This window comes from Rhinolophus sinicus, linkage group LG12 (genome assembly GCF_036562045.2).
Source record: "Rhinolophus sinicus isolate RSC01 linkage group LG12, ASM3656204v1, whole genome shotgun sequence".
NCBI lineage: Eukaryota > Metazoa > Chordata > Mammalia > Chiroptera > Rhinolophidae > Rhinolophus > Rhinolophus sinicus.
In genome coordinates this window covers 65804973-65831225 of record NC_133761.1, presented here as the reverse complement: position 1 = coordinate 65831225, position 26253 = coordinate 65804973, and the positions used below count along the sequence as shown (strand labels likewise).

Sequence of the window (26253 nt, the reverse complement as noted above, 5' to 3'; positions counted from 1 at the left end):
AAGGCCAGAAAAAGGTATCGGTGTGATGCATAAGGGAAGGCTTACTACATTAATATTCACAAAGAAATGTTCAAAGTAGAGAGTGATGTTAGATAAAAGTATCTATTTTTAACACAGGTTAAAAGAAATGTAGTTGTGATTATATTGCTACTTAGATCATAATCAGACTTTCCTTGAGTACCATGCAGTTCTGAACTTTTTTTTTTTTTTTTTTTTTTTTTTGCGATGGAAACAGGTAAAATGAAATGGAAATCTCCCCAGAGGGCATTCAAGATAACATATTAACTTAGAATTATAATATATTTTGAAAATAAGGTCAATGGCAATATTATTCTGAAAAACAATGTTATAAGGGCAGAGCAGGTATGATAAAAAATGTTCCAAAATCAATTGTACACCATCAAGAAAATAACTTCCTATTTTTGACATTGGCTGTAAAGCAAAGGACTGTGACTTTACACCGGAGGGCTTTTACTTATTGAATATTCAGAGTCAGTTCCCGATTACTGAAAACACAAAAGAGATCCAAAGGCCAACTCAGGGTTTATCTGTAAGTATGGTTTCGAAGAAAATGCACAGCCATTTCTTCAATGTGGACTAAGTCCCAATGTCCTTATTTATATTTAACCCTGATATCTAGAGACCATGAAACGTAAAAGTGTTGAATCACCTCAAGTCCACAAACTCTCTGCAAGTAAAGCTAGCTTTGTTTATAACATAGTTGAAAATTAAACAGCAACACTCCATACACAATTCGGTGTTTATATTCATCTTTTCTAACAGTGTTATCCCTGGTATTCTCCTTCAGAGCCTAGAACGCTATGACTGCAAATTTCCATTCCAGCATGTCCCAATTCTAATGCTTTCCACCATGATACCTCTTGCAAGCACACTGTAACAGAATGAAAGCATACTTATACGTGGCTTAATAAAACGCTTTGACTCCCAAGAAAGGTTATTGTAAAAGGATGTACAGTGGATTCTCCCGGGGTTTTGTTAAATAAAGCTATCTTTTTTTTAGGTGATGAAAAAATCACCGAGGTCTCCAAAGTGTTTACTGTGGGTACTGTATTAGGGGGTTTGATCCTTATTTGAGGTATGAAAAAGCCTACCCACTCTGTCAGTCAGCATTAAGGTGGCTACACAACCAAAGCTCACAGATACTAAATCGAAGTCAAGTTTTTTTTGCCCAAGATCAATTGGCCAGGAGTTAGACTAACCCGGGCATCCAGGACGTAGAAGCTATGAAAATTTAGTGCCCTGCTTCCTACTAAGACGTCCACACCTTTCTCTTCCCTGCCGGATAAGAGTGCATCATGGGGGAGCCTGACACCTTCCAACCCTGCATCACATCGTCTTTTCTCTTCCACTCACATAACGAGCGCTCCTTTTGCTTTTTAAAAATGTGCCTCTTTCAAATTCATAGCATTTTTTTTTCAATGTCTAATTTCAGTTATGTTCATTCCCTCTTTGGTCTCTTCGCGCATGTCACATACCAGACAAATATTTACGGGTCTGCCAAACCAGGCCAGGTTCCAAAATATTTCTAAACAAAACTGTCACAGGTAACAGCGTGGGAAAGGAGGCAAAGCTGGAGGATAAGGGATTGGAATCAAGTGGCTGGAAATGCATTGGAAAAGCTACTTAAGTTGCTATCGAATGGATGTGGTTTCACTGAGGCATAAACATTCAATTTACTGACACAACCAACATGTTTCACGATCACTCAAAACAGTCTCCTTGTCATGGTGCATTGCTTTTTTTCATTAGTGAGTTGCTCTCTCTTTTTAACTGTTTTTCTCATTTTTTAGTATTCAGGAAGTGAAAGCATTTAAGAAAACATTCAAAATTCTGAGAATACATGTAAGTGAAATATTTAATGTCTGTCATTCATAAAAGTTACATCATTTACATAGGGTTTATTTGTATATAATAAAAATTTCATCATAATGAAAAATTTTCTGGAAAGTTATATGTTAATTTGCTTAACATATGCTTTGGATATACAGCTAAATAGGAACCATTAAAAAATTCTTTCTTCAAATATTCCCTGCAACAATTAAAAAACCTCATTCCTACATACATTTTTCTTTCCACTTGCTGCTTTGTTTTTAATATCATATGTCACTAGAACTATGCCAAGACTGGAGCTTCTCATAGTTCAGAATATACTTGTATATTTCAATAAATTTGCTCATTGCATAGCAAACATGTAAACTGACAGAGGATCTATAAATTTTACCCTAATAATCTAAAAAAGTTGCTGAAATTTTACATGATAGTTTATACTGAGGTTTAGTTTTGTTGTAATTTGGGTTTTCTTTGTGTTTTTTTTTTTTTTTTGTCTTTGTTTTTTTTAATACACATGTCAATTGACACAATAAGAAGTCATGAAAAGTTAAAAACCAAGTATTTGTATCCTAGACTACCAGAATTTAACCTCAAGATATTGTTTGACTTTTCTCCTAAGTATAACAAGTCGGAAAGGTATGATGCTGCCTCTTAAGACAGTGTTCAAAATTAATTTCAACAGTGTGTGTTTAACATAAAGTTAACTATGTTCGCATCAAATAAAATGTTTATTAATGAAAGCTATTTATCATACAAGAAACAGCAAAGAGAAGTCATCATACAGAGATGTACACTAGAGGTGACAGATGTAAAAGTGCATGCAGAGATTTCTGTTTAAAAAGGAAGGAATAAACAATAATACTAAAATTACTGGGGTTTGATCCCTATACTCTTAAGTGAGTGATCATTTTCTCTGAATTTACAATTGGAAAATGCCGTTAACAGATAGGACTAATACACATTAGCAAGCAGGTGAAATGAAGGTTTTGGGCTTTCTAACTACTGTGCTTGACAAATGTGTGGAATTTTTTTATTTCAATAATAATTTGCTTCAGATATGGGGTGGGCGTATTACTGCCAGGTTGCTCTGGTTTATACATGGTTTATCTAATTTTGTTTTAAACCACATCACTTTATGTCCCCATTTGTGTTAGATACCCATAAAGAACAGAATTTTTGTTAACATCCAGTAAATGACATTTAAGTCTCTCTCTCTCGCTTGCTTTTTTTTTTTTTTTTTTTGGCTCAATAGATTTTAAAATGTATGATTATCATAACCTAATATTGTCTTTGTCTTCACTGCAGTGGATTTCCGATCAAACTTTTCCCCTTCTTTTAATACTTTAGGGAATTTTCAAACGTCGGGATGTTTGGCTGTAATGCCCCAAGATTTGTTCTCCCTGAAAAAAATCATAGTGACAATTTATTAACTACAGAGCAACTTGGCTTTTAGGGGTCTGCAATTTCTATTTAGATTTACAAATATCCATTGGTGCTTAATAGACCTAAATCTTAAGCATATTTAAGATTTCTTTTCATGCAATTACTTTATCTGCTAGTTATCTTTTTTTTTTTTTAATTCTAAAAATTGGGCTGAGTCAAATCACTGGGGCATTACTTTTATTATAAGAAAATATATTCAAAGGCAATTCTAAGTTGAATTACATTGCATGTGCACTGGTGTGTACATTTAAAATGAATCAGAAGTTTGGAAATCTCAAAACTATTGGTATGTTTGAATAGTTAAAATCTTGTTGTATTACTATTTTAATAGATTTTACATATAGATATTGGAAACGCACTAGTCCAGTTAAACCTTAAACAAAACTGATGGGAAATAAAACTCCTTAGATTCAAAATGGTTTATTCACACAAATTTAATAGGATATATCACAATTGTTTGGTCCATAAATATTTAGGGGAAATAGTTTCTATACAATGCATTTATCAATAAACAAAGAAACATGGACAATTTTGCTAGACCACTTACTGTACTATAAACACGAAGCTCAATATATAAGATTATTGGATTTATCAACTATATTTGAAAGGGTGCACAACTGCTTTCTATGACATGTTTGTCCCCTCTAACAGGATACACCATAAAAAGAGTTTCAGAAATAAGAGGTAAAACAGTACAAAACTAGTGAGGTGTCAAAAGGGCTTCAAACAGTTAATTTAACAAACAACACATATATCCTGATTTTTCACAAACTTACTTCCAAGTTCTATCATAAGGCACATAGGAGAACTGAGTTATAATTAGTCTACTTAATAAAGTAGACCTATAGTACCATATATTGTTCTGTCAAAGAACAAAATTTATAAGTATCAATATTTTACCTGTAAAAGTGTATTAATAAGATCTCAGCCTTACCAAGGTTGTTTGGTCTGGTTAGTGGTAAATGCCCAAAATGTAATAGAAATATGAAAAGTCAAGATTTAAGCTCCATATAAGATGATAACCACACTTGCTAAATATATAATGGCAATCACACCTTTCTTCTGTTACAGTGTTAACTTATCTTCCATCATCTTTGTTTTTAAAAAATAAGCTACTTTCTGTGCTAGTTTTCTAAAGACCCTGAGCAAAAGTTACAATAATGCACTTTAACGTGGGCAGTGAAGTGTCATATGTGACCACACATTTCTACAGCCAGAAGGACACCTTTAAAATCTATTAAATAGCCACTTCGACCTCCAGAGGAAATTTAAGGGGTCCAAAAAGTGGGGAATATGTGCAAAATTATTCTTAACAATCCACTAAAGCAAGACATATATCTTGACTTCTTTTTTTATTTTATTTTATTTTTTTTTAGGAAATCCACAATCTAATTGGTATTTAAACTACAACAGAAGCATATAGATGAACATTCACCACTGCCCAGACCAATTAAGATTTTAGCTTAAATTAAAAGAAAATAAAATGCTACTGTAAACTAGGAAATAGATTCAGATCAGCATCCACAAGGCTTCTGAGTTTATCTACAATAAAAGACTAATAACTTCAAATCTCTGGTGTCAGAAAAGTTTTTTCTGACAAATATATCAACCTGTGCCAAAGTAAAATAAAAGCAAAACAAAACCAAAGAATTCTCATTGTTGGTATGAGACTACTAAGTTGTTGTTTTTTTAACATTATTCATATAGAATGCCAGATACAATATCATGGTACAGCTAAGCCAATTAATAGAGCTTTTAATTAAATTATACTGATTTTTTTTTGACTTCTTAAAAAATTATATTTTACTTATTTCCATTTTCCCTGGGGGAAAAAACTAATTTAGAAAGAATGGTTTTACAACTATCATTTTTAGCTTTAGATGGTTCAAAGTATAGAATTTCAAATTCTATTTGGAATTTCAAGGATACACAGGGAGTTCAAGTATTTTTGAAATGTTGACAAGCAAATAACTAACAAAAATTTTGTTGGGATGTACGTCCCTAAGAGAAGGAAAAATCACATTCCTAGAATAGATTTCCTACCTAATTAATCTTTCATATTTTGAGTTGCTACAGTTAGTGCTTTTATTTAATCATATCCCTCATTTGTAAGAGAAAGGAGTAATCAAAACAGTTTTTCAGTTTTAAAATTAAAAAATGTGAAGTTTTCAGAATTTCGTAAGTACCCATACAATTGCAATATTTAAAAAATAATGGTTTAATTATCTGATACTTTATTACCATAATCATTTAACTAGGAATATGATTATTTACCCATCAAAAATGCCAATTTTTTTTTTCCTTTGAGTGAGATTCTGGAAATAAGTAACATACAATTTTAAGAGGCACTTAGAATGATTCAAAAACTCCCCTTACCGACTGAAAGAGCTAATTAATTTTTTTTTAAATCCAAATACACTTTGTAGACAAAAAAAAAAAAAAAAGAAAGAAAAGGAAAAACACTTTGTAAAGGAGACAATACTGTAAACTCATTTGCCAGTGGCTGCAGATGCTACACACCAAGCTGTTGTTTTTATTTCCCAAATATCTTGTGGGTGAGGAGGGGGGGGAAAAGTCTTGTAAATAATAAAATAATAATAATTAGAATAAGAATAAAAAGAAGAGAAAGAATTAAAAAATAAAAAAACAACCAATGTTAGAAAAGGTTCGTTAAGGTAGTTTGTGAGGGGCTCCCAGATTCGTGGCTGTCCGTGTTAGAGGTGATGGAGGTCACTACAGTGATAGAGGGATTGGGCAGCTCTGTTAAAGTGGTCGCTGTGCCGGGTGGGCTGAGAGCTCCGCTGTCTGCTGAGGGCGGGGCCGGAAGCGACGGGCCATCAGCTTTATCAACACCCCCATTCTCCTGCCGCAAAAGGTTCCTTCTGAATTTGGCTCGGGCGTTTTGGAACCAAACCTGCAAACCAATCCCAATGGATTTCTTTACCGATGTTTATTTTTAGAGTCCTTTTTTTTTTTTTCCTCTTTCTTTCCTCTTTTTTTTTTTTTTTTTTTCTTTTTCCTTGTGTTGAATATGTGTTTCTCTTTTTAAATATAATTGTTTCTTTTTCTTGGGAGAGAAGGGCTTGCTTTTTTTTTTTTTGGCTTTTTTTTTTTTTTTAAGAACAGAGTCAGTCAATATAGTCAATATAGATATTGTCTCAACTGCACATATTCCCCTCCCCCCAGCATTAACAAGTGCCACTTGGGACAACTGACGGGTAAGTGGAGATACCATGAAAACGAAGGCACAGAGACAGAGGGCGTAAAGTTCACCCTGACCCATCCACCCTACTCCTTTGAGAATGGGGAGAGGGTAGGGTCATTGAAAGCGTCTCAGAGTGGGCCTCACTCATATGAAATGAACATCATTGAAAACAGAATTCAGGCTATTCTTGAGTCTGACACACAGCAGGTCTATTTGGCATTAGACCTCCAGGGTCACCAGATGCCAAGCAACCCAAAATTGGTTGGCAGAATTTAAAATGCCCGCTATTTGTCACGGAGACATGGAAGCGGGTCACAGGTGACCCACAGCAATGCGCCACAATTCCATTAGTTCTATGTTCTTACCATGCCGAGCTTAGGAAAACAACTGGACAGCAGATCTAACTCCAAGTATTTAGTTTTTAAATATGGTTCCTTAGCATGGGGAACTATATCTGCTCCAATTGGTTGCTGAGACACTACTCAGACTTGTGGCTTTTCTGGAGTTGTTAAAAAATCGGGGTTGACCTGAATTTGCAAGGTCATAACATGTGAGTGAAGCTGCCAAGAGTTTGCTGATAACACAGCCCTGGAAGTTCCCCCATGAGTCTATGTCTACCATGACAGAAATCATTAAAGCCACAGCTTGTGCAAATGACATCACTGGCCTTTGCAGAGCAGTGAGGGAAACTGTGCTGGCTTTGATGGACCCCTCTCTCCATCCGTGGGGGGAACGTGGCTGCATCTTTAAAGACCTGGGTCTCTCTTGGGACACCCTCCTGGAAGCCCCTGCAAAACCTCCGTACACCCTCTAGCAGGATAGCTCAGGTAAACTAATGATAAGCAGTAGAGGAAATACCTGTATCGCTCTAAACAGGGAAGAGAACTGTTTTTACTGGGAAGGGAGATGTGCGCACAGCCGATGCCGGAGCCTTCTTACCTGCAAAACTCTTTTGGTCAGGCCTGTTTTCTGAGCAAGCTGCTTGAGATCCTTGGCGTCCGGGTTGTGGTTGATGGCAAAGTAGGATTTCATGGTCCGCAGCTGGTGGTGCTTGAAGGAGGTGCGCATTCGCTTGGTCTTCTGGGAGGGCGGGTAAGGCTGCTGGTCCCGGTCCAGGTGGTCCGACTCGTTCTCATTGCAACCTGTGGCGATAACAGTGAACAAACAAGGGCTCAGTGGGAACTCTCGCGTTGGCTGAAATGATGGCAGGCTGTAGGGTGATGCTATGGGGAAAAGGCTGTCAACGCAGTTAGGAGAGGTATCCAGACAAGAGACAGAGCTCAATTGCCCAAGTAACCTGTTGAGGGGGACACAACCAAAGCGTACGTCAGAGAAAAATATTAGATGCTAATGGTTGCTAGACAAACCTGAGATGAATAAGCCAGTAAGTGTGGGAGTGAGAGAAATCTCCACAGGTGAAAGGAAATACTCCTTTTCAGATGTAATTTATGTACACCAGCATACCACCCCTGCACAGGTAGGCAGGTTTTAGAGACTCCACGTTGTGTGTGTATTTGTGAAATCAGACATACTGTCCAAAAGCACTGCTTTCTGTCATGAGGGATATGCAAGCAAATTATTTCAGTTCTCTCAAATCTGAGGGTTTCTGAGAGCCCACCAAGTATAGAAGAAACCATGTCAGTTCCAGTTCGTAGCCTTTTCTGACATTCCTCAAGCCTTCTTGATCAGGAAAAATGTTAGAAAGTGGCTGGGGAAGGGGAAAAAGTTCCCCAATAAAAATCTGTAGATTCTTCTGTAATCATACGAATATTCTTTTTGAGGGCTTTAGCTATAACTGGGCTAATTCTATAGGGCTATACCAGGAAGAGAAGAGTTTTCCTTGGAGTGATTTTAATAAGTATTTCTGGACCGTAACGAGCTCTGACTCCCTTCACGCGGTTCATGCCTGAAGTGCTCCCCACAGCTCACAGTTCAGAGACACTGAGGACGCTTATTTCTAGACTCAGATCCTGGCCCTTTTTGCTGGGAGGTGTGTGGTTGGGGTTTGAACTGTGCCCCTGGCTGGCCTGCTATAAGGAGGTGTCATCTTCTCTCCCCTTGCAAAGCCCTCCTCAGCACTGAGAGCAACACAGCCCAGCCTTTGAAACCAGCTTGAAGGTCATTATCCCCAGGATGTAAAGCTGTGCATTTAAAAGGTCATTTTCATACTGGCTCTGCATAGTAAATATGATTACGGAATGAAAACATTTGGCTAAATATTTACTGATTCGGTCAACTTCGCAACTTAAAGGGCATGGCAATTTTTTTTTCTGTAAATCTTAGATCAGTATTTATCTGATGTATATTCAGATCTGGTCATTCCACATTCGGGTGCATTTTAACATAATATTTAACATCAGTGGGGGTGGGGAGGTCCGGGGGAGAGGGAAGAAACCTGACTCCTGAAGAAAGGAAAGTGAGGTATCTCTTAATATTAGCTCTTCCATTCTGCTTGGTAAAATATTATTTGCCTGCTATGCTCTGGTTAGAACACCTTTTTTAAAAAATATTTTCAGTAAATCAGCATATATACAGAAACTCAGTAGCTTTATAATCATTAATCAAGAGGTCAGCCACATCACAAAATCCATTTTACCACAAATTCTCCCTCATGTAACAAGGAGAACTGATGGTCTCCTTTGTTCATAATTCCATTAAGATACAGAGGTGGGGGGCACATAAGACAACAGAGCAGGTCCATTCACTGAGGGAAAGAGGACAATCTATTCACCTGCGAGTCTCCCAGGTCAAGCATGGGGCCGGGAGCCCCATGGGCACTCAATCAAGGTTTTGCATCTTTGGTCATTGATAAAATCGTGAGTGACTCTTAGTGCAAAATCAAATCAACTTGACATGGACTTTCAGTTCGACACATACACCCAAATGTTATGTTACCCAGCCAGGGTAACATATGCCCAGAGATACGAGAGAGAATATACTTTACATTTGATCCTATTCCAGCCCAGTGGGGATACGTCAAGTTCAAATGTCATACAGAATTGTACATTCCTATCCTCAGATAGATGAAATCGCATCTTACCACCTACTATAAAACTATACTTATCTCCAGTAAACTGAGCTATATTTCACAGTCAGATTATAAATGTACCCACAACAAAACGGTCAGCGAGGCACACCTAGCCACTGCAGGCTTCATCACATAAGATTTCATTCCTAGCATATGTAATACGTAACTTTTCCTGAACAGCACATTAAATGGAATATTATTGCACTTGGGATAGAAGACTTAACTTGGTGTTTAGCCATCCTCCCTCCCTGAAACAATATTTCTTAAGAAATAAGTATGATTTCTAACAGAACTACATACTCATTAGCCTTTAAAATGAAGTTTGTGAAAAATAACTACGGAGGGGCCGGCCCGGTGGCTCAGGCGGTTAGAGCTCCGTGCTCCTAACTCCGAAGGCTGCCGGTTCGATTCCCACATGGGCCAGTGGGCTCTCAACCACAAGGTTGCCAGTTCAATTCCTCGGGTCCCGCAAGGGATGGTGGGCTCTGCCCCCTGCAACTAAGATTGAACACGGCACCTTGAGCTGAGCTGCCTCCCGGATGGCTCAGTTGTTGGTTGGAGCATGGGCTCTCAACCACAAGGTTGCCAGTTCAATTCCTCGAGTCCCGCAAGGGATGGTGGGCAGCTGCAACTAAAATTGAACACGGCACCTTGAGCTGAGCTGCCGCTGAGCTCCCGGATGGCTCAGTTGGTTGGAGTCTCAACCACAAGGTTGCCGGTTCGGGATGGTGGGCTGTGCCCCCTGCAACTAGCAACGGCAACTGGACCTGGAGCTGAGCTGCGCCCTCCACAACTAAGACTGAAAGAACAACAACTTGAAGCTGAACAAAACCCTCCACAACTAAGATTGAAAGGACAACAATTTGACCATTGTTCCCCAATAAAGTCCTGTTCCCCTTCCCCAATAAAATCTTTAAAAAAAAAAAAAAAAAAAATATGTCACACTTTAAACCTCCATTAAAAAAAAAAAAAAAAAAAAAAAAATAACTACGGAAAGGTTTTGATAAAATCATTTCTCTGAAAATGTATTCTATGTTCATGGCTGCTGATTCAAAACTCAGCAGAGAATTTTAGTGCATGAAACACAGCGATGGGACCTGTTCTCACATAGAACACAATTTGGTGTGTAAGGAAATTGTTAGCTCTTTATTGAACAGATATGACTATATATGATTTTCCTGTCACATTATTCAACTTAATAGAGCAATCTATTTCTTCTACAGAGAAACTCAGTGCATTATTCTAAATTACTTATGTGTAACTACAATTGCATTATGTAAACTTACAAGTGATTGTGTTTCCCCTGGGTGTACTTCTAAAGCTATAGGGGTTTATTCACCCTGATTTATGAGCTGAAATGATAACTCTTAAGACTGCCTTAAACATACACCTATAAGTACACATCTGGCATTATAAAGTTAATGAGAAGATCTAAATGTTATTTTCCAGTCATTTATGAAATGGTCACCTATACATAAAGTGACTTTCTGTTCTGAAGGTGTGTAACCCTCTGAGACTAACTGATCCCTGGGAGACCACTAGGGGTCAGTGCCAGGCTAATTTAACAGCTACCAGGAGCTTCCGAAGTTTGGAAGCCAAGAACCAACCTAAGGCAGATTTTGAGAAGATGCAAAAATTTTGTCTCTCGATTAATGCTAAATTGCCCAAACAAACAAGAGCTGCCTGTCCTAAACTAAGTCTTCTTCTCACCCCTGGAAGGTTTTATTTCAATCCAGTATTCCCAATCAACTTGCCATGTCTCCTAAAATATCTCCCTGATACTGCACAAAGGAATAACTAAATTCAGAATATTTTCACTCAAAGTCATGTGCCTTATGGCAAGCTCTAAATGATTTTTGCCAAGCTTCACATCTTCTCTGGAAGTCTTCGAATCATAAACATATTTTGTGTACATGTCTTTGAAATTATATCAATGTATAAATTATATTTGTTTAGTATCAACATTACTCTTTCTGAAACTAGTTTACACTGAGGCAGAGATAGATGGCAATATAAGGTCCAAAGAAAGTTTTTAAAAAATAAATAACTGAGCTAAAACTGTGAGTCCATTTTATTTTGTGTTGTTGTTTTTTTTAACGTTTTTAATTCACTGAAGTGTTTGTGTTGCTGGTTTTGTAACAAGCTGGCATTAGATTCATAAACACTTTTTTAAATGGTGGGTTGGTTTCCGGTCAGGCATCTTTAATGCTATTTCTCCAGATTACGTTCACCTGAATTTAAAGAATTATATAGTATTTACTGGTGAATCTGGGGAAAGTCCAGAAAGGATGGGGTGGGTGTTAATTAAGAGGCATCTGGTGAAATGATGCACAAACTCCTTGGGGGAGGGCTCTCAGCACCTCTTGCATCCTCCAGCCTCAACTTTCTCTGTAACCTCACAGCAACTCTAATTTGCAAACTAAAGACCTACATAGAGGGAAAGTTTCATTCCTTTTAAGAAATAAATTTGTACTCACTAGTTCTCCTGGGGCAGTAGGAGAAACAGAATTCTACTGTCCTCAAAGCTTCTAGGTCTTTCTAATGTAAGATCCAAAGGGGAATCCAATTTAGCTGATTTGATTAAATAAACAAGGGAAACCAGGCTTGTCACCTCTCGGCTGAAAATGTCCTCCACACTTTCGGACCTTCCCAGGATCTCAGGGGTTCCCTCTTTTCCCAGGGACTTACTAGTGATCTCTCTCTCTCTCTCTCTCTCTCTCTCTCTCTCTCTCTCTCTCTCTCTCTCTCTCTCCCTCTCTCTCATTAGGGCACTAGAGCCTTAGTGAGTGGCTCCAGACTCGGATCTCATCTTCTATTAATAAAGAACAATTACTGCCCTGTCTGTCCTGCCTCCGGGAACCAGGCATCAAAGGAGACCCAGTAACCACGCCGCGCAAAGTGGCCCGAACCAGAGCTCTGGCCTGAGCGCTGGCAGGGCCAGCGCGAGGCCGCGACCCTAAGCCAAGGGTTAGAAAAACCTGGGGATGCACCCGCCGCCCAGACACAAACCCATCCAGGTGGGGGCCGCGGTGAGTCGACCAGCCCTTTTGCCTTCGTCTAGTGACCCTGGCGTGAACCCCTAGGGACAAGTGGAGCCGCACTGGGCTCCCCGCTCTGCACTCTCCTTGGGATGCAGAGCACGGCTCTTACCCGAAACAGATTCGTCCCCATCAGTGACCTCAGCCGATATCCCCAGGAGGGAGCCGAGCAGAGAGCTGGAGGGCTGACCCAGCGGGGCCTCCCCTGAAAACACTGGGCTCAGAGCAGGACTCCTAGTTCCCACAGGCAATGTGATTCCCTTGGGCAAATTACTTATCTGGCGGGGCAGTATTGAGAACCAGCAAAGCTCAGGAGCCCTACCATGCACGTGGGGACTGGAGAATTAACAAGATCCATGCTCTGCGTTGTCCACACTTGGGCTGATACCGGGTGCTCATGGTAAGGGAGTGGGATTGCCACCAGGAGCTCCCCAAGGTCCCCTCCAACAGACTGGACTTCCCTAGTCTGACTCTTCTGCTGGCCACTGAAGGTCCCCGCCAGGGCCAGGGACGTCAGAGCAGCAAAGCCAGTCCTTAGGCCCCTCAACGTTGGCCTGGGGCTTCAGGAACCGCTTTTCCCAGGGCTGGGGCTCACAAGAAGAGCATCCTTCCTGCTCAGAATTGTGGTCCTCACCGTCCCCACCTGGAGGGTGGAGGGTGCGGGCAGGCTACCGAAAACAGGAAATGGGTGGGTGAGAGAGACTGACCACAATAGGTATGTGCCCAAAGCGAGAAAGAGTGTGCTCTGTGGCCTGGTCTCTGCATTGTGTTTAGGTGAAGGACCGAAAGGCGGCCCGAGACACCAGGAAGCTCCTCAGGGCGCCTGACCTGGAGGCGCTCTGTCTTCCGCCGGCTGGGTGCCTGCTGGTTCACCACCCGGGAAAGGAGCTGGCAAGCCCAGTGCCCTGACCCCGGGAAGGCGCGGGCCAGCTCAGCTGCGCACACTGATGGCCACCCCGCCAGCTGCCTGTCACCAAGATCAGGGGTTTGGTTTTTCAACACTTGCCAACTGTGTTCCTGATTAGCCACAACCTGTGCCCCTCTAGACAGACTGGGCTTGGGCTCTGAAGATTTCTTTTTTTTTTCTTTTTTTCAGTAGAAAAACCTTCTCCAGGATCTATAATGTGGCTTCCACACAGGAATTGCCCTGGGGCTGTTTTGCTCCAACTGGGAGCCAGAAACTAATGGGCTCGTTAACTAAGGGGCACCGCGGACTTGGCTCTGCCGGGTGGGGAAGTCATCACAGGCCTATGGTAATGAATGTGTTTCTCGCCACAACCTAAATAAAGGTCTCTCTCTCTCTCTCTCTCTCTCTCTCTCCCCCTCCCTCTCTCGCCCCCCACCCCCGCTTCTCGCCCCCTCCCCCTCTCCCCCTCCTCTCCTCCTCCATCTTTCCCTCCCTTCTGCGTGAAAGGGACTAGCAGTGGCAGGATGGGCCTACTAAGCAAAGCACCCTCTTGGAAGCCCATCTTGGGCCGGAAGGAGCTCAGTGGAATCGTCTCAAGGTAGCAGAGTCCGGGGCCGAAGCGGGTGGTGGTCGGCACCCACCTGAGTTGTAACTGACGAGGTCCACTCCCAGCGCTGGGCTCTTCCGTTTCCGGGGCCGCCCCTTCTGCACGGTGCCCGTGCCATTGAAGTAAGGCAGGGCCAAGCCTCCGCTCTTGGCCGCCAGCTCAGTGTAGCTCAGCTGCGGTGGGTACTCCCCTTGCAAGAGGGTCTCGAAGTGGGCGCGACAGTACACCAGGCTGTCCTTCATGCCAAAATGGTCGCCCGTGGTCAGGGTCTTGTTGCAGGTGGAGCAGGTGAAACAGCTCAGATGGTAGACAGAGTCTCGGGCGCGCATGACCATCTCGGAGGCGGAGATGCCAAGGTGGCAGCGGGCACATCTCTGCACAGAGAACCTTCTGGAAGGAAACAGTGGAGTCAGGCGCTGGTTGAGGCCAGGCAGGGCCATCTCCCTCCCGCTACACCTGGGGTGGGGAGAGCACAGGGCCGACTTGGGCATTCATTTCACTTGTTCGTTGACCTGTTCTAGGCAACGGGACAAAGAACCCTCACATTAAAATCGGAAGAACTGAGTGACTAATCCTCAGTGTCCCTCTCTGTAAAATGGAAATTAAAAGCCACAACAACAAATACAAAAACCCTGCACTGGCTAACTCCCAAGGCTGCGGAAAGAATACTGAACTGCGATGCAAGTGAAAACATTTCATCGATTGCAAACATCCTGTGAAGGAAGGGTGGTGTTATTTATGGGTGTGTGAGTGTGCGTAAAGCATGCAGGCAGACACAGCCCCGGACAACGACAGTTTTGCAGGGGAAAGCGTATTCTTTTCTAGCCGCCTTGCTCGCTCGCTGCGCGCAGAGCTAGGTCACCTGCACAGCACCACTGGGAAGTCAATAAACGCGCCCGCCGGCCGCTGTGGAGTCTGGCAGGCCGGTTCTCAGCAGCGGCAAAGGGGGCTCGGAGCTGAATGGCTTGGCTTTCGGCAACGGCCATCCTTTCTTTCCATGGTCATTTCCATGGTCTCCCGCCACCCCTCGCGAAAACCTAACACCCAGCGGCTACTACCCGGGCCACCAGTTCACTACCAAGGCGCGGACCTTGCCAGTTCGTAGTAAACGGAAAAAAATCCGCTGTCGTCTCGGAGGACCGGAACACACTCGTTCAGTCTTCCACGATTCCCCCGGTTCCCTCCGAGAGTTGCGAGGGGCCGCGAGCGCGCGCTCTTCACCGAAAACGCTCCGGACCCTGGGGTCGCCCCACCCAGCCTCACCGGCCGTCTGGGGGGCAGCAGCTTGAAGGCGTGTGCAGTGGCCTTCCCTGGTCTGGGGGCTGATGACTGCTCCCCGAAGGGGCAAAAGCCGAGGCCGAGCGAGGCTCGGGCAGATGGCCCTGCCAGGTGTAGCGGGGCGCCAGGGACAGGGGCGGGGATACCTGTAGTAGTCCTCCTTGCAGTAAATGCTGCCGTCCTTGGCGAAGCAGGTGAGCTCGGACTCGAGGGCCAGCTTACATTCACAGCACTTCAGGCATCTCAGGTGCCACTGTTTGTCCACGGCCAGCAGGTAGTACCTGTCGGAGATCTTGCCCCCGCAGCCGGCGCACAGGGCGGGCTTCTCCGGGCTCAGCGGAGGCATGCCCTGCAAGGAAGGCAAGCACACCGCACGCTGAGGAGGACGCGGGGCCGCAGGACGCGGGGTCCCGGGGCAGCCGAGCCGGGGGCGCTCGCGGAGCACCGCCGGGGTCAGGGGCCAGCGTGCCAAGGTCAACACCGGGAAGCTTTTGCAAAGTTCCCTTTGCGCTCACTCCCTTTCTACGCCGTCCGCCTCAGCCCACGGTCCGTCCTCCCGGGACGGGTCCCCTAAGGACAAGGACAGGCCGGCCACCTCGAACCTCTTTTTTAAAGGGCTGGGAGCGCAGGGACGATAGTTTGGCGCATGTTTCCAAACTCGAAAAATCACAAGCTAAAAAGTGTGGCTTTCAAGGCATACAACATCAAACAAGGGAAATTGTTATTGGGGAATGGAAAGGAAGTTTGGGCGAGCACGGTTGTTTTTAAACAAACACGATAACAACTCTGTTTCTCTAAATTCCTGTGAACAGCCTTGACATTGAGAGAAATGGCTAGATTTTTATGCCTGTGCTCAGAGGTCGGGCTCCATTGTTTTGAGCGGGATATATTTGTCAGGTCTTGCTTTCGCCAATTTTCAAGGATACTGGTTCTCCTCCTAGCCAGGGTGTTTAGTGCCTGTTCCCAGGAAGGGCCCGTTGTCCCGTCCTCTTTGGACAGTGCCTCTTTCCCTGGCTTCCACATACCTTGGAGATCTTTGTCCTGAAAATTTGTTTGGTGCCCAAATTCAGCTTCCCTCCTGCGTCCCCACCCAGGCGTCCAGGAACGGGAAATCTCACCTGGACAAGCCCAGCCAGCCCCTTCGCAAAATTCGGGGTGCTGCTTTTTGTTTTTAAACAGGATGACTACAAAACGGGGGGGGGGGGGAGCTAACCGCTGGACTTTTATTTCCCTCCAAACCAGCAGAAATGGGTTGGACGAAACTTTGGCGGGCCTGGAAAGGGACAGTATCGCCCTCGACTCAGATCAGACCAGGGACGTGCGCTGAATTCGTGTTTTAAACGTAGAAACGCCCACGAACTCGACTTCTTGGTGGACCCAGAGCACGGCAGGCGGGCCCAGAGCATTCCCCGGGTTAGGCTGAGCTACAGCTCCCGGTGGGGTGCCTAAGGGTCCCCACAGCTCGGTCGGGCTGAAATCATTTCCGGAGGCTTTTGTAGTTTTTTTCCCCTCCTGCTCGTAAGTGGGGAGCTCGTAGATTATTAATTGAGTTTTTATGAAGCAGACATGCCTCTTGTTATTATGAATAGTAGTGACGGTGGTAGTGGATTACATCGTTTAAGGGTTAGCACTTTCTCGCGCTCCGGCCAAGGACCCCGCTCCTCCGGCTTTTTATTAGATTTCCCTGCACATGACAAGCGTCCTGCCCGGGCGCGGAGCGCAGTCCTGACTCGCTAGACGGGCCGAGCCCGGCTGCCAGAGACCCGGGAAATCGCTGGGTTTGGGGGTGCCGAACTCCGAGCGTCCGGAAAAGTGGAGGTGGCTCAGACATTTCCAGTCCACTCCAAAGGTCCCGTCGTCAGACCCGAGACCAGAGCCACAGGGCTCCCGCCTGGCCCGGACACCAAGCAGTCCGCCCACCGCCCGCGCCCAGCTCGCGCTTCGGGCCGCGATACTCGCCGGGGAGGCTCCCGGGAGCCCAGGGAACCCGAAACCGAGTCTGAGGTCTGCAGAAGAGGACGTCCCCATCCTCTCGCTCCCGGCTCGCTCATCTCTCCGGGGAACAGCTGCGGCAGAGGGTGGAGAGCGCGGGGTCTCAGTAGTGGAGACATTTCAAGGCAGAGAGGTGCCCGGTTCTGAGCCCCACAGATAAGGTGACCGGAGAAAACCCACCCGCCAGTCTGGAGCGGACGTCCCCACGACCCGCCATCCTCCGTGGGCCGCCGGGAACCGGGACTCGGCTTCCAGAGCGCGCAGGGCGCCAGCCCCGCCTGGGGCCCTCCTTACCGCGTCGCGGCCGTTGAGCTGGGCGCCTTTGGCTAGGCGGGCCTCGGTCTTGGATCTGCGCTCCATCTCCTCCATAATGCCTTGGATGTGGCCTCCCGAGATCCCGTGGAAGAGCATGGCTGGGGGGCGGAAAGGACACGCGTCGTCTTCTGCTCGGCACCCCACTATTTCCATATACACGCGCCCTGGGCTCTCAGCTCATCCGAGGGAAGGAGCAGAAGGGACCGCAAAGGCTGCGCGGTGCAGGAGCGCGGAGACGCTCGGGGACACAGGGCAAGAGGAAGACAGGGAAGAAGAAAGAGGCAGACAGGGTGGAAGGTGGTCCGCTTGGGAAAGAAGGAGAAAAAGAAGGGGGCTAAACCGCCCCAGCGGCTCCCTGAAAGAGACGTGCAGAAAACAAACAAACACGGGCGGAGCGGAAGGGAGACGAAGAAGACGAATCTTACGGCTCCGAGAGATCGAGTTACTAATGAGAAACAACTGCAGCGGGAGGTGGGGCGAGGGGGGGACAAAATCTGTGCGGAAAGAAAATAGTTTTGAACACAAAGGAAGGAAAAGAAGTGCTATTTTCGGCGGTCCCTGGCTGCTTGCAAGTTCCCAGCGCCTGTAGGTTGGGTTGGGGACTGCTCCTGCCGGAGCTGCGTCCAATTTGTTAAGAGACTAAAGCCAGCCCATTTTTGATAATTTAGTAGGAGGAGTTCTCTCCCAGGAGCTGCCACCGATTTTTATTCAGACAACAAAGACCTGTCATACTCCTCTCAACCCCCTGGTGATGGGCAAGCGGGGACAAACATTACAAAGGGGGGGAGCTGGGGGAGGTAGTGGGTGGGGGCATTTACTCCCCCCCACAGCGCGCGCGTGCGCGCGTACACACACACACACACACACACACACACACACACACCCTTCCAAGAGTTCCCAGCAATCCCGTTTTAAAGGAGCCCTTATTGTCCCCCCCCCCCCGCCCTGGTGCAGGAGGCAGCCAACCGGCCTATTTGGTCCAAGTTCAGGACCAGACCTGGCTCAAGGCAAACAGAACAGCCAGCTTCAAATTTTGGGTTTCTCTTGTGTGGACTTTCTGGTCCCCAGCTTACCGGGACCCCAAATAACTAAATATTGGAGAGACAAGCCTTCCCTCCTCCACCCCTCTTCCTCAGCTCATGTTTTAAAAGCAGGTCGCCTCACCTCCCCGGAGGGGTGCGGGCCTTGCCAGGGGCCAACGAGTCCCCCAAAGTGAGAAGGGGCTAGGAGAGCCTATGTTTCTGGAGTTTACATTCAGCAAAATGATTTTCTTTGAAAGATGAGTGTAGAGAACAGGGGCGTGGCCTACTTGCAGGCGTGAGTCTGCAACTGAACGTGGCCTTGGGGTGCTGCATTCTCTTACCAAGTTCAGGTCTGAAGGGAACGTGCTGGTGAGTCTAGTGTCCCCTTTAGAACTTGTCAATGTGGGCAGCGACTCGGGGACTGCGTGAGCTCGGTCCATGCCTTACTGCGTTCTGTTCCCACTGCCCTGGCAGGACAGGGGACTTGAAAAATGGGACATTTAGGAGGACGTGAAAGGGGCTCCTCGCTGTGGAGAAGGGGAAGGTGAGAGCTGACATGCAGAACAGCAGACCTGTACCCCACAGGAGGCCAGACTGTTCTGTGTCCCTCTGTTCCCGTTAGCGGCAGCCTCTCCTCGGCCCTATAAAAAAGTGTCCACAATACTCTGAGATTGTTGATTCATTCAAACCACTAGAAGTCCCCCCGGGGCCTGAAGCAGGAGTGGCAGGAACCAACCCAGCTTTAACCCGACCGGAGGAAGCCCAGGCTGCTCGGTGCCCCTTTCCTCCCTCTTGCCTGCCTGTCCACCGCTCCCCACGACTTTCCAGGGAACAGCGGGGTCAAGTCCTGACACGTCCTGGTACCTCAGGGAGTCCCCTGGTGGCAGACTCGCTTCCCTCTTCCGAAACCTACAAGGAACTGCACTCAAATCTAGACAGAAGGGAGAGGGAGCGGAGGAAGGGACGGAAGGAGGAAAGAAGGAAGGAAGAGGGAAGAGACAAGAAAGAATGAGAATGGGGTGCAGAAGAAAGGCAGGACAGGAGCGAGGAGGAGGAAGGCAGGCAAGCAGGTAAGAATGGAGGGAGGGAGGGAAAGACTGCCGTGCAGCAGCCTGACTTCCTGTCCTAAAGCATCGTTTTCTGAAGCTGCTGAAGTCACCTCTTGCATGAAACCCAAGACTCCATGCTTCCCCTTGCTCTTTTCTCAGGGTCAAAAATGATGTTATTTGCAGACGGGGCGCTATTGCAGTCCTCCGGGTACCAGAATGCAGCTCGTAAAACACAATTTCACACAGAAATGAAGCCGATCAAGTGGACTAAGCTGGAGACTGCCCCCCACACACACACTTTGGAAGCCCTACCAGACAACTGGAAGGCTGTTTACTGTAAGTAAATGTAATCAGCCCCTTTGTATGGAAATCAATGAGCTTGGCAAACCCACGTGCACAACGAAGGGCTCCAAGGAGGGGCTGGGACAGCCGCCTTCCTGAGACGGCAGGTCCTGTCACCAGAGCAGGTCGCCTCCCACAAATCAGCAGCTAAATGGACACAGATCCCCGAGCAGGAGGAGAAAGCAGGAGTCTCAGAGACGAGCATCCGTCCACCCAAGGAGGCTCCGAGGAAAAAGATGGGACCTCAATCCAGGAACCCGCTTTCTCTAGTCTCTGAGCAAAACTCTTGCCCCTCGCCTTCCAAATAGGGGTTGGAATTCACTTTGGCTGTTGCTGGAATTCTGGTCCTTCTCGGCGAAAACAGCGAAGAACCCATTCTTTGCTTGCAAGAGATGAAACTTTGGAGATTCCATGAAGTGAAAGTTTAACCAACAACTCCAGGAAAAAGTCAGAACTTTGTGAAAAGTCTCCAGGGCAGCCAAGGACAGAAGTCCTGTCAGCCCTCCATTCATGCATTCATTCATTCATTCATTCATTCGGCCCTCTGTTCCACGCATATGTGTTAACTAGCATCAGACACCAGGAGGGCAGGGCGCCTTCTGGGTTGCCTCCTTTTTCCTATAAACGTCGGGTTATAAGTTCCCGCACCCGGTGGGACTGGCCACTCCCATAAAGAAGCGAACTGCAGGACGCCTCCTCAGACGACGCAGGAAGTTTGCCGAACGCGAGGGGTGGGGAAGGGGGGCTGCCCGAGTTTGGGAGGTCCTTGTTCGGTCTGCGGAAATTGCAACCCAGCTTCCTCCTGCAGTGCCTCAAAGAGGAAGAGTGGGGTGGAAGAGGATGCTAGGAGAATCGGGTGCGTGACCTGGGGCGTCTCGGAGCTCTGGAAATTTACCTAAAGGCCCCTCCTCGCTCCCCCTCACTCTCAAAGGACAGTAAACACTTTAAGGAGAGCGCTTTGTGGCTCTGCCTTCTTGCACCTCTCACGTGGAGGGGCCGGGCCCGGCGACCCGCAGAACGGTCGGCTGGTGCCATAAAAGCCATCCGCCCTGCCCGAAGCCCGGAACACCGTCTGGAGTCGCCTTTCTGAACTCGGGGCTCCGTTCGGAGCAACGGGGCCGAACCCGCCCAGAGATTCCCTCCCGCACAGCTGGGCACACGCCATCCTCTCCTCTTTCTGCCCACCAGTCCCCCATCGGCTGGACTCTGGCGGGGCACAGGAGCGGACTGAGGGTTCAAGGTGCTGGATTCTCCACCAGGGCGAGGGCGGTACCCAATTCCCCGGAGGGAAAGGCGAGAGGATGCATGGCTTTCCCCAGGGGCAGCAGAGGCGCTGGGGTCCAGAGAGGAAAATAACCCAGCAGATCTGCGTCTCCGAAGATCGTAAGCGGCTCGAGGTCTCTTTAGACCTGGATTTTGGAGGCCAAGATCCTGTGCCCCCGGGTTTGCCCTTCAAAGGGCAGAGGTCACCTTTCCTTCTGAGCCCAGTGAGCTGGTTAAGGAGCCCCCTTGGTCTCGAAAGTGCGGCTGCTCACGCAGCATTCGGCTTTGGGCACTGTCGTGAGAACCCGAGGGCTCGGGAGTCAGTGCCTTCGCGTGGGTGGGAACCGCTCACCGAGTGCGGCGCCACCCAGCCCTGGGCGCCCGGCTATGCTGCGCGAGCGGGGATCCAATGGCCAGGAGGCGCCGGGCTTTTTTCCAGTAGGTGGACAGAGGGATCTCAATGTGCCAAACTTCCCCACCAGCGAGGGTGGCAGGTTAAGACTGGCGCTGCCTCACGGGCGCGCCTGATTCAGTCCCTCTAGGGAGGCCTCGGAATCCAAGGGGAGTGGGCCGGAGGCTGGGATGAGCGGAGGGTACCCGGGCCGCGCTGCGTGTGCGCCTGACCACGCACCCTCTCCGCGCCCGCAAAGCCTCCGCCGGCCGCCTGCTCCCTTCACACCCCTGTCTTCCACAGACCCGGTTCTTCTCCAAAAGGGGGCGGCCGCCGAGTCCAGGACAGCGCGCTTCTGCAATCTGCAGGCCCTTTACCTGACATCTGCAGCGCCGCCCCAGGCATAACCGACCTGTCCCGCACCGCGTCCGCTGAAACGGCGGAGTGAACAAAAGCAACGTGGATGAAGCCGCTTTGTAGCGAAGCCCTGCCCGGGTGAGAACGCGGTCTGCACTGTCTCTTACCCCTTCCCAGCAGGAGATGCCCGGCAGCCCCACCGAGGGTCCCAGCGCAGCCCTCCGCGCCACCGACTACTCGCGGCTCAGGGGCACCGCGACCTCCGCCCCCACCTCCATCCAGTGATAAGGCAGACCCTCAGGAGAAAGGCTGAAGCAGGGACACACGGCTTTCAGGAAGCCTGTCTGGAGACTCTGACTGACACTGTCTATTTTAGAGCCTATGCAGCGCAGGGTCGTTTCTAAGACAAATACATACCCCTCTTCCTCCTTCCTCCCAGTGACGGCGCGCACACGCGTGTGCACACACACTCACACACATGATATGCACACTGGCCCAAGGAAAAGGACAGCTAAAACGACAAGGCCCCGGGCACTTAACTCACCTGCCTCTAGAGTGGTACCGGTCAGCATCCTCGGAGCCCAAGGTGCGGCTCACGCCGCGATGGTGGCTGTCCTGCAGACAAGAGCTGCGCGTCAGCGGGCGTGGCGGCGGGGACCCCGCGCGCCTCCTCCCACCCGAGGGTTGTCGGAACCGCTCCCCCGCTATGACCTCAGGTGCCAGCCGCCGTGCGTGCAGTGGGTCCGCCCTGCCCCCCACCCGGGTCAGCGCGCGCCCACGACAGAAACCTGCTCGGGCCAGGCAGAGTCCATCGGGCCTTACCTTGAGGTCCAGACGTCCCCCTAAGACTCTGGTGTCCCGCGAGGTGGCAGCGGGAGGTGCGGGCCGGTCCTCAGGCCTCGCCGAGCGTCCTCTGTTAATCCAAATAAATAAATCTTTGGATGGGAACTCTCTCTCTCTCTCTCTCTCTCTCTCTCTCTCTCTCTCTCTCTCTCTCTCTCATCCCTCACCTCTGACCCGCAGATCCCTCCACCTGTCTTTTATTTTCTGTATATGCTTCCAGCGCGGGAGGAGCAGGAGGAGGGGGGCGCAGAGAGTATCCCCCGGCCGGTGCCGGGAGACGCGTTCCGTCCCGCCCTCGCAGCCTCTCAATAATCCGGGGAGGTGTTAATGGAGGCCTCACGGTTACTGAACCTCATAAAGCCGCAGCATTTTGAGGCTTGGGCGCCGCGGGAGGCTGGAGTCTCGCAGTGCGCCCTGGGCTCCGGTCCCCATCCGGCCGTGGCCTTCCGGTGCTCCCTCCCACCCAGAAGATGCGGTCGCCAGCGGGAGCCTGCATAGACGGCGAGGGGCGGTAGCTCGTGCGGGGAGCTGGGCCAAGCCCTGGATTGCTCACCGCACATCCGCCCGCCCCTCCCGGTCCTTCCTGACTCTCGGCACTCCGGGGCGGGGCGCGGGAACCTGGCACTTTGGGGTGCGCCTGGCGTTCCAGGGGGGCGTTGTCGGCGGGTCAGAGCGCCTACGGGAGGTCTCTCTCCCGCCCGGCCCGGCAAGGAGGCAGGGATGGCGATTAACCTTCCAGGGGAGAACCGACTGCAGCCCTGGGAGACGAGCCTTTCGGGGACGAGGACAGACTCCCAGACCCGGGACAGGTGAGGGCCCTGTTACCTGGTCTCAGGTCCCTGAGGGCCAGCAGCCCCGGGAGCAATCAGGCCGCGGGGAAGCAGACGGAGAACCGGGAAGCCCGGCCTCTGGGCAATGATTGACCGACTCCCCCACCGGGTGCGCCCCTTGCAGCCAGAGATGGGCGTGGCGGGGAATCACCGCAGGGGCAGGGGATGTGAGCTGCGAGATTGGCCGCTGCGGGGTGCAGGTCTCGATGACAGTGCCACTCTCCGTACCCGCCCCTCTTCGGTGTTCCCCCGGTGGCTCCTCGGCGGTGCGTGCGCCCAGGGCGCTGTGGGCTGGGGCGCCCGCGCGCCTGGGAGCCGCCTGAGAAAACAGTGTGCGATGCGGGGCACGTGCGGCTGGGCAGGGGTGGATCCCCCTATTCCCCGAGCTTGCCCACTCCGCCGCCACACAGTTTAGGGATGGCAACGGGTCCCGCAAGAGCCCCTAATCCAAGCCCTCCGACTTTCCCCATCCCAAATCCCGAATGAGGCTCGGAGCACCCGGGACAGAGCCCCTCTCTCCACCCGCACACTTGGCCTCACCAGCCAGTCCCATCAGCTACCTAGTCCACTAGTTCGCCTTCTAAATTCCCCTCATCCCGCCTTTCCCTTCCCATCCCAGCTTCCTTAGTTTTTTTCTCTCCCCGAGAAGCCCCCCATCTCCGTCCGTTTTCGCAGCCAGGGAGGAGACAAGCCTTCCCGGTTCAGCTTCTGTGTTCGCTGGCGAGGCCATTGGATGGATGGATGGACGGCAACACCCACCCGAAAACGCTTAGGTGCTCTCACGCACCCCTGTCCAAAGCAGCGGATTTTATCCTCTTTGGGTGACGAACCGTTTTAGGTCTGTGGTAAAAACATGCCTTCTACAGACACACAGGCGCGCGCGCACAGAGGCGCGCGCACTGAACCACACACCCCTCACACTTTAGAATACAAATTTTGGGTGACAAGATGCGGTCGTCAGGAATCTCCCAATCCCCTAGAGTCATGGTTCCCAGTTTTTGCTCTTTTACACCCAGAGTCTCAGGAAGGGGGGCCGCGAGTCTGGAGGTTCTGTGTCTTGAGCCCAACCATAAAACCCTTAGTGGGGACGAGTTCCGCCCAGCGCCGGGCGCTCCCGCACAGAGCAGGATATCCAGAGGGCCTGGGCGTCCCAGGAACCACGCAATCCCTGGGCAAAGAGAGCTGTCGCGGGTTCTTCCACAGCCTTTTCTAGAAATCAAGGTCTCCACAGAGGCACGCAAGAAGGTGCTGACACCTTCCCCACCTCCCCACCCCCACACACTTCAATATGCCTTTCTTTTTTTTCCTGAGGGGAAGGGATAGTTTGGACAGAAGTACTGTTTAATTGCTGCCTGGAAGTGAAAAACTGCACTGAGTCTTAAATCCTCCACCATGGTGGGCAGATGACCAGTTCACACACCAAGGCTTTGATCAAATGTGAAGATTGCCGCATGGCAGGTGTTGGCATGGAGTGTGTGTGTGGTTGCTTCTGAGCCACCAGTGACCGTGTGGCTCTAAGTGCTCCTAGGAAGGCAGGACTGCTGCTCGCCTGGCAGTGAGCCCCTGCACTAGCCTCCTCCTGGTGCCTGGCAGTGGAACCACGCATGCCAGTGCCTTAGGATAAGGGGCCCTGTGGAGGAACAAAGACCCAAGCCGGGCGGAGGGGCATCTCCCCTTCTGGGGGACCCTTGGGTTCCAAACAAAACCATTTTGGAGCCCAAAGTTTCATGGGGGTGGGGGGAACCCTTCCCTTTCTTGCTCTGCAAAACAGATGGGGCCAGTGTGGCTTCTGGAGAGAGGGAATGTGCACGTAATCCACAGGAAGGAAAGAGCCACTGTGGCTGGAATCTATTCCTACCCTCCACCCCAGTAAACCTCACAAGATTCTGCTGCTTCCTTTGGGTCTTTCTGTGTTAGAAACATTGTAGAATCAATGTCCCTTGATTTATGGCCCCTTGCGTCAGGAGTACCCAGAAACCTTGAAAGTGGAGAAGCACCAGAGTAGATTTAGACTGGGAAGTCTCGACTTCTCTGCACCCATGTGTGTGTTTGGATACACACAGCCAGTAAGAAACCCGAATTGTACTTTACAATGTGGGAACACAATGTAGCTCGAAGCTCTTGCGGTGAGGCCCATTTATGTGGCCATGTCGTGTTTAATGTGGGAGCACCACCCATGCCGCCACCCTTGACGTGTGTGTGTGTGTGTGTGTGTGTGTGTGTGTGTGTGTGGTTCACAAGCATCTCCACAGAACCACAGAGAACTTCAGACCTTGGCTCCCAGCTCCAGATGGAGAAAAGAGGGAGAGCTGCCCCATCCCACCCCACCCCACTTGTGACTCTTCCTTTGCTGTTGTGGCCAGGAGGAGTCCCAAGTCCCACATAAGGTCCTCCGCAGTGGACTTCCGGGTTCTTGCTTCTTGGGACAGTTCCCCACTGCAGGATGGTCACAGGAGAGAAGAGCACTCCGGGAGGTGGGCATCCCATAAGTC

At 48.9% G+C, this 26253-nt stretch overlaps 1 protein-coding gene across 6 annotated transcripts; it reads right to left on the bottom strand.

Annotated features, from left to right (window-relative positions):
• Window positions 1–2316: 2316 nt before the first annotated feature.
• On the bottom strand, window positions 2317–24263 carry LHX9 (LIM homeobox 9). Of its 6 annotated transcripts, none has more exons than XM_019750807.2 (9): window positions 23757–24256; window positions 23099–23421; window positions 22911–23001; window positions 22633–22703; window positions 17644–17762; window positions 15504–15706; window positions 14114–14469; window positions 7439–7641; window positions 2317–3251 (listed from the first exon to the last, which is right to left on the bottom strand). In XM_019750807.2, exons 4-9 carry the CDS (start codon window positions 22658–22660, stop codon window positions 3195–3197), a joined length of 966 nt encoding a protein of 321 aa, XP_019606366.1. In that variant the 5' UTR covers window positions 22661–22703; window positions 22911–23001; window positions 23099–23421; window positions 23757–24256; the 3' UTR covers window positions 2317–3194. The 6 variants fall into 6 exon arrangements, with proteins under 6 accessions (XP_019606366.1, XP_019606365.1, XP_019606362.1 ...); XM_019750803.2 differs by lacking the exon at window positions 2317–3251 and adding an exon at window positions 3699–6208 and having other exon boundaries at window positions 23757–24263; XM_019750804.2 differs by lacking the exons at window positions 2317–3251; window positions 23099–23421 and adding an exon at window positions 3699–6208 and having other exon boundaries at window positions 23757–24263.
• Between the last annotated feature and the right edge of the window lie 1990 nt (window positions 24264–26253).

Coding starts and splice junctions, on each gene's coding strand:
- LHX9 (XM_019750801.2), bottom strand. CDS start 17,817: ATGGAAATAGTGGGGTGCCGAGCAGAAGACGACGCGTGTCCTTTCCGC. Junction 14,470..15,503: donor TGCAAGGAGGACTACTACAG/GTATCCCCGCCC, acceptor GTTTCCTTCCAG/AAGGTTCTCTGTGCAGAGAT. Junction 7,642..14,113: donor CCTCGTCAGTTACAACTCAG/GTGGGTGCCGAC, acceptor TTATCGCCACAG/GTTGCAATGAGAACGAGTCG.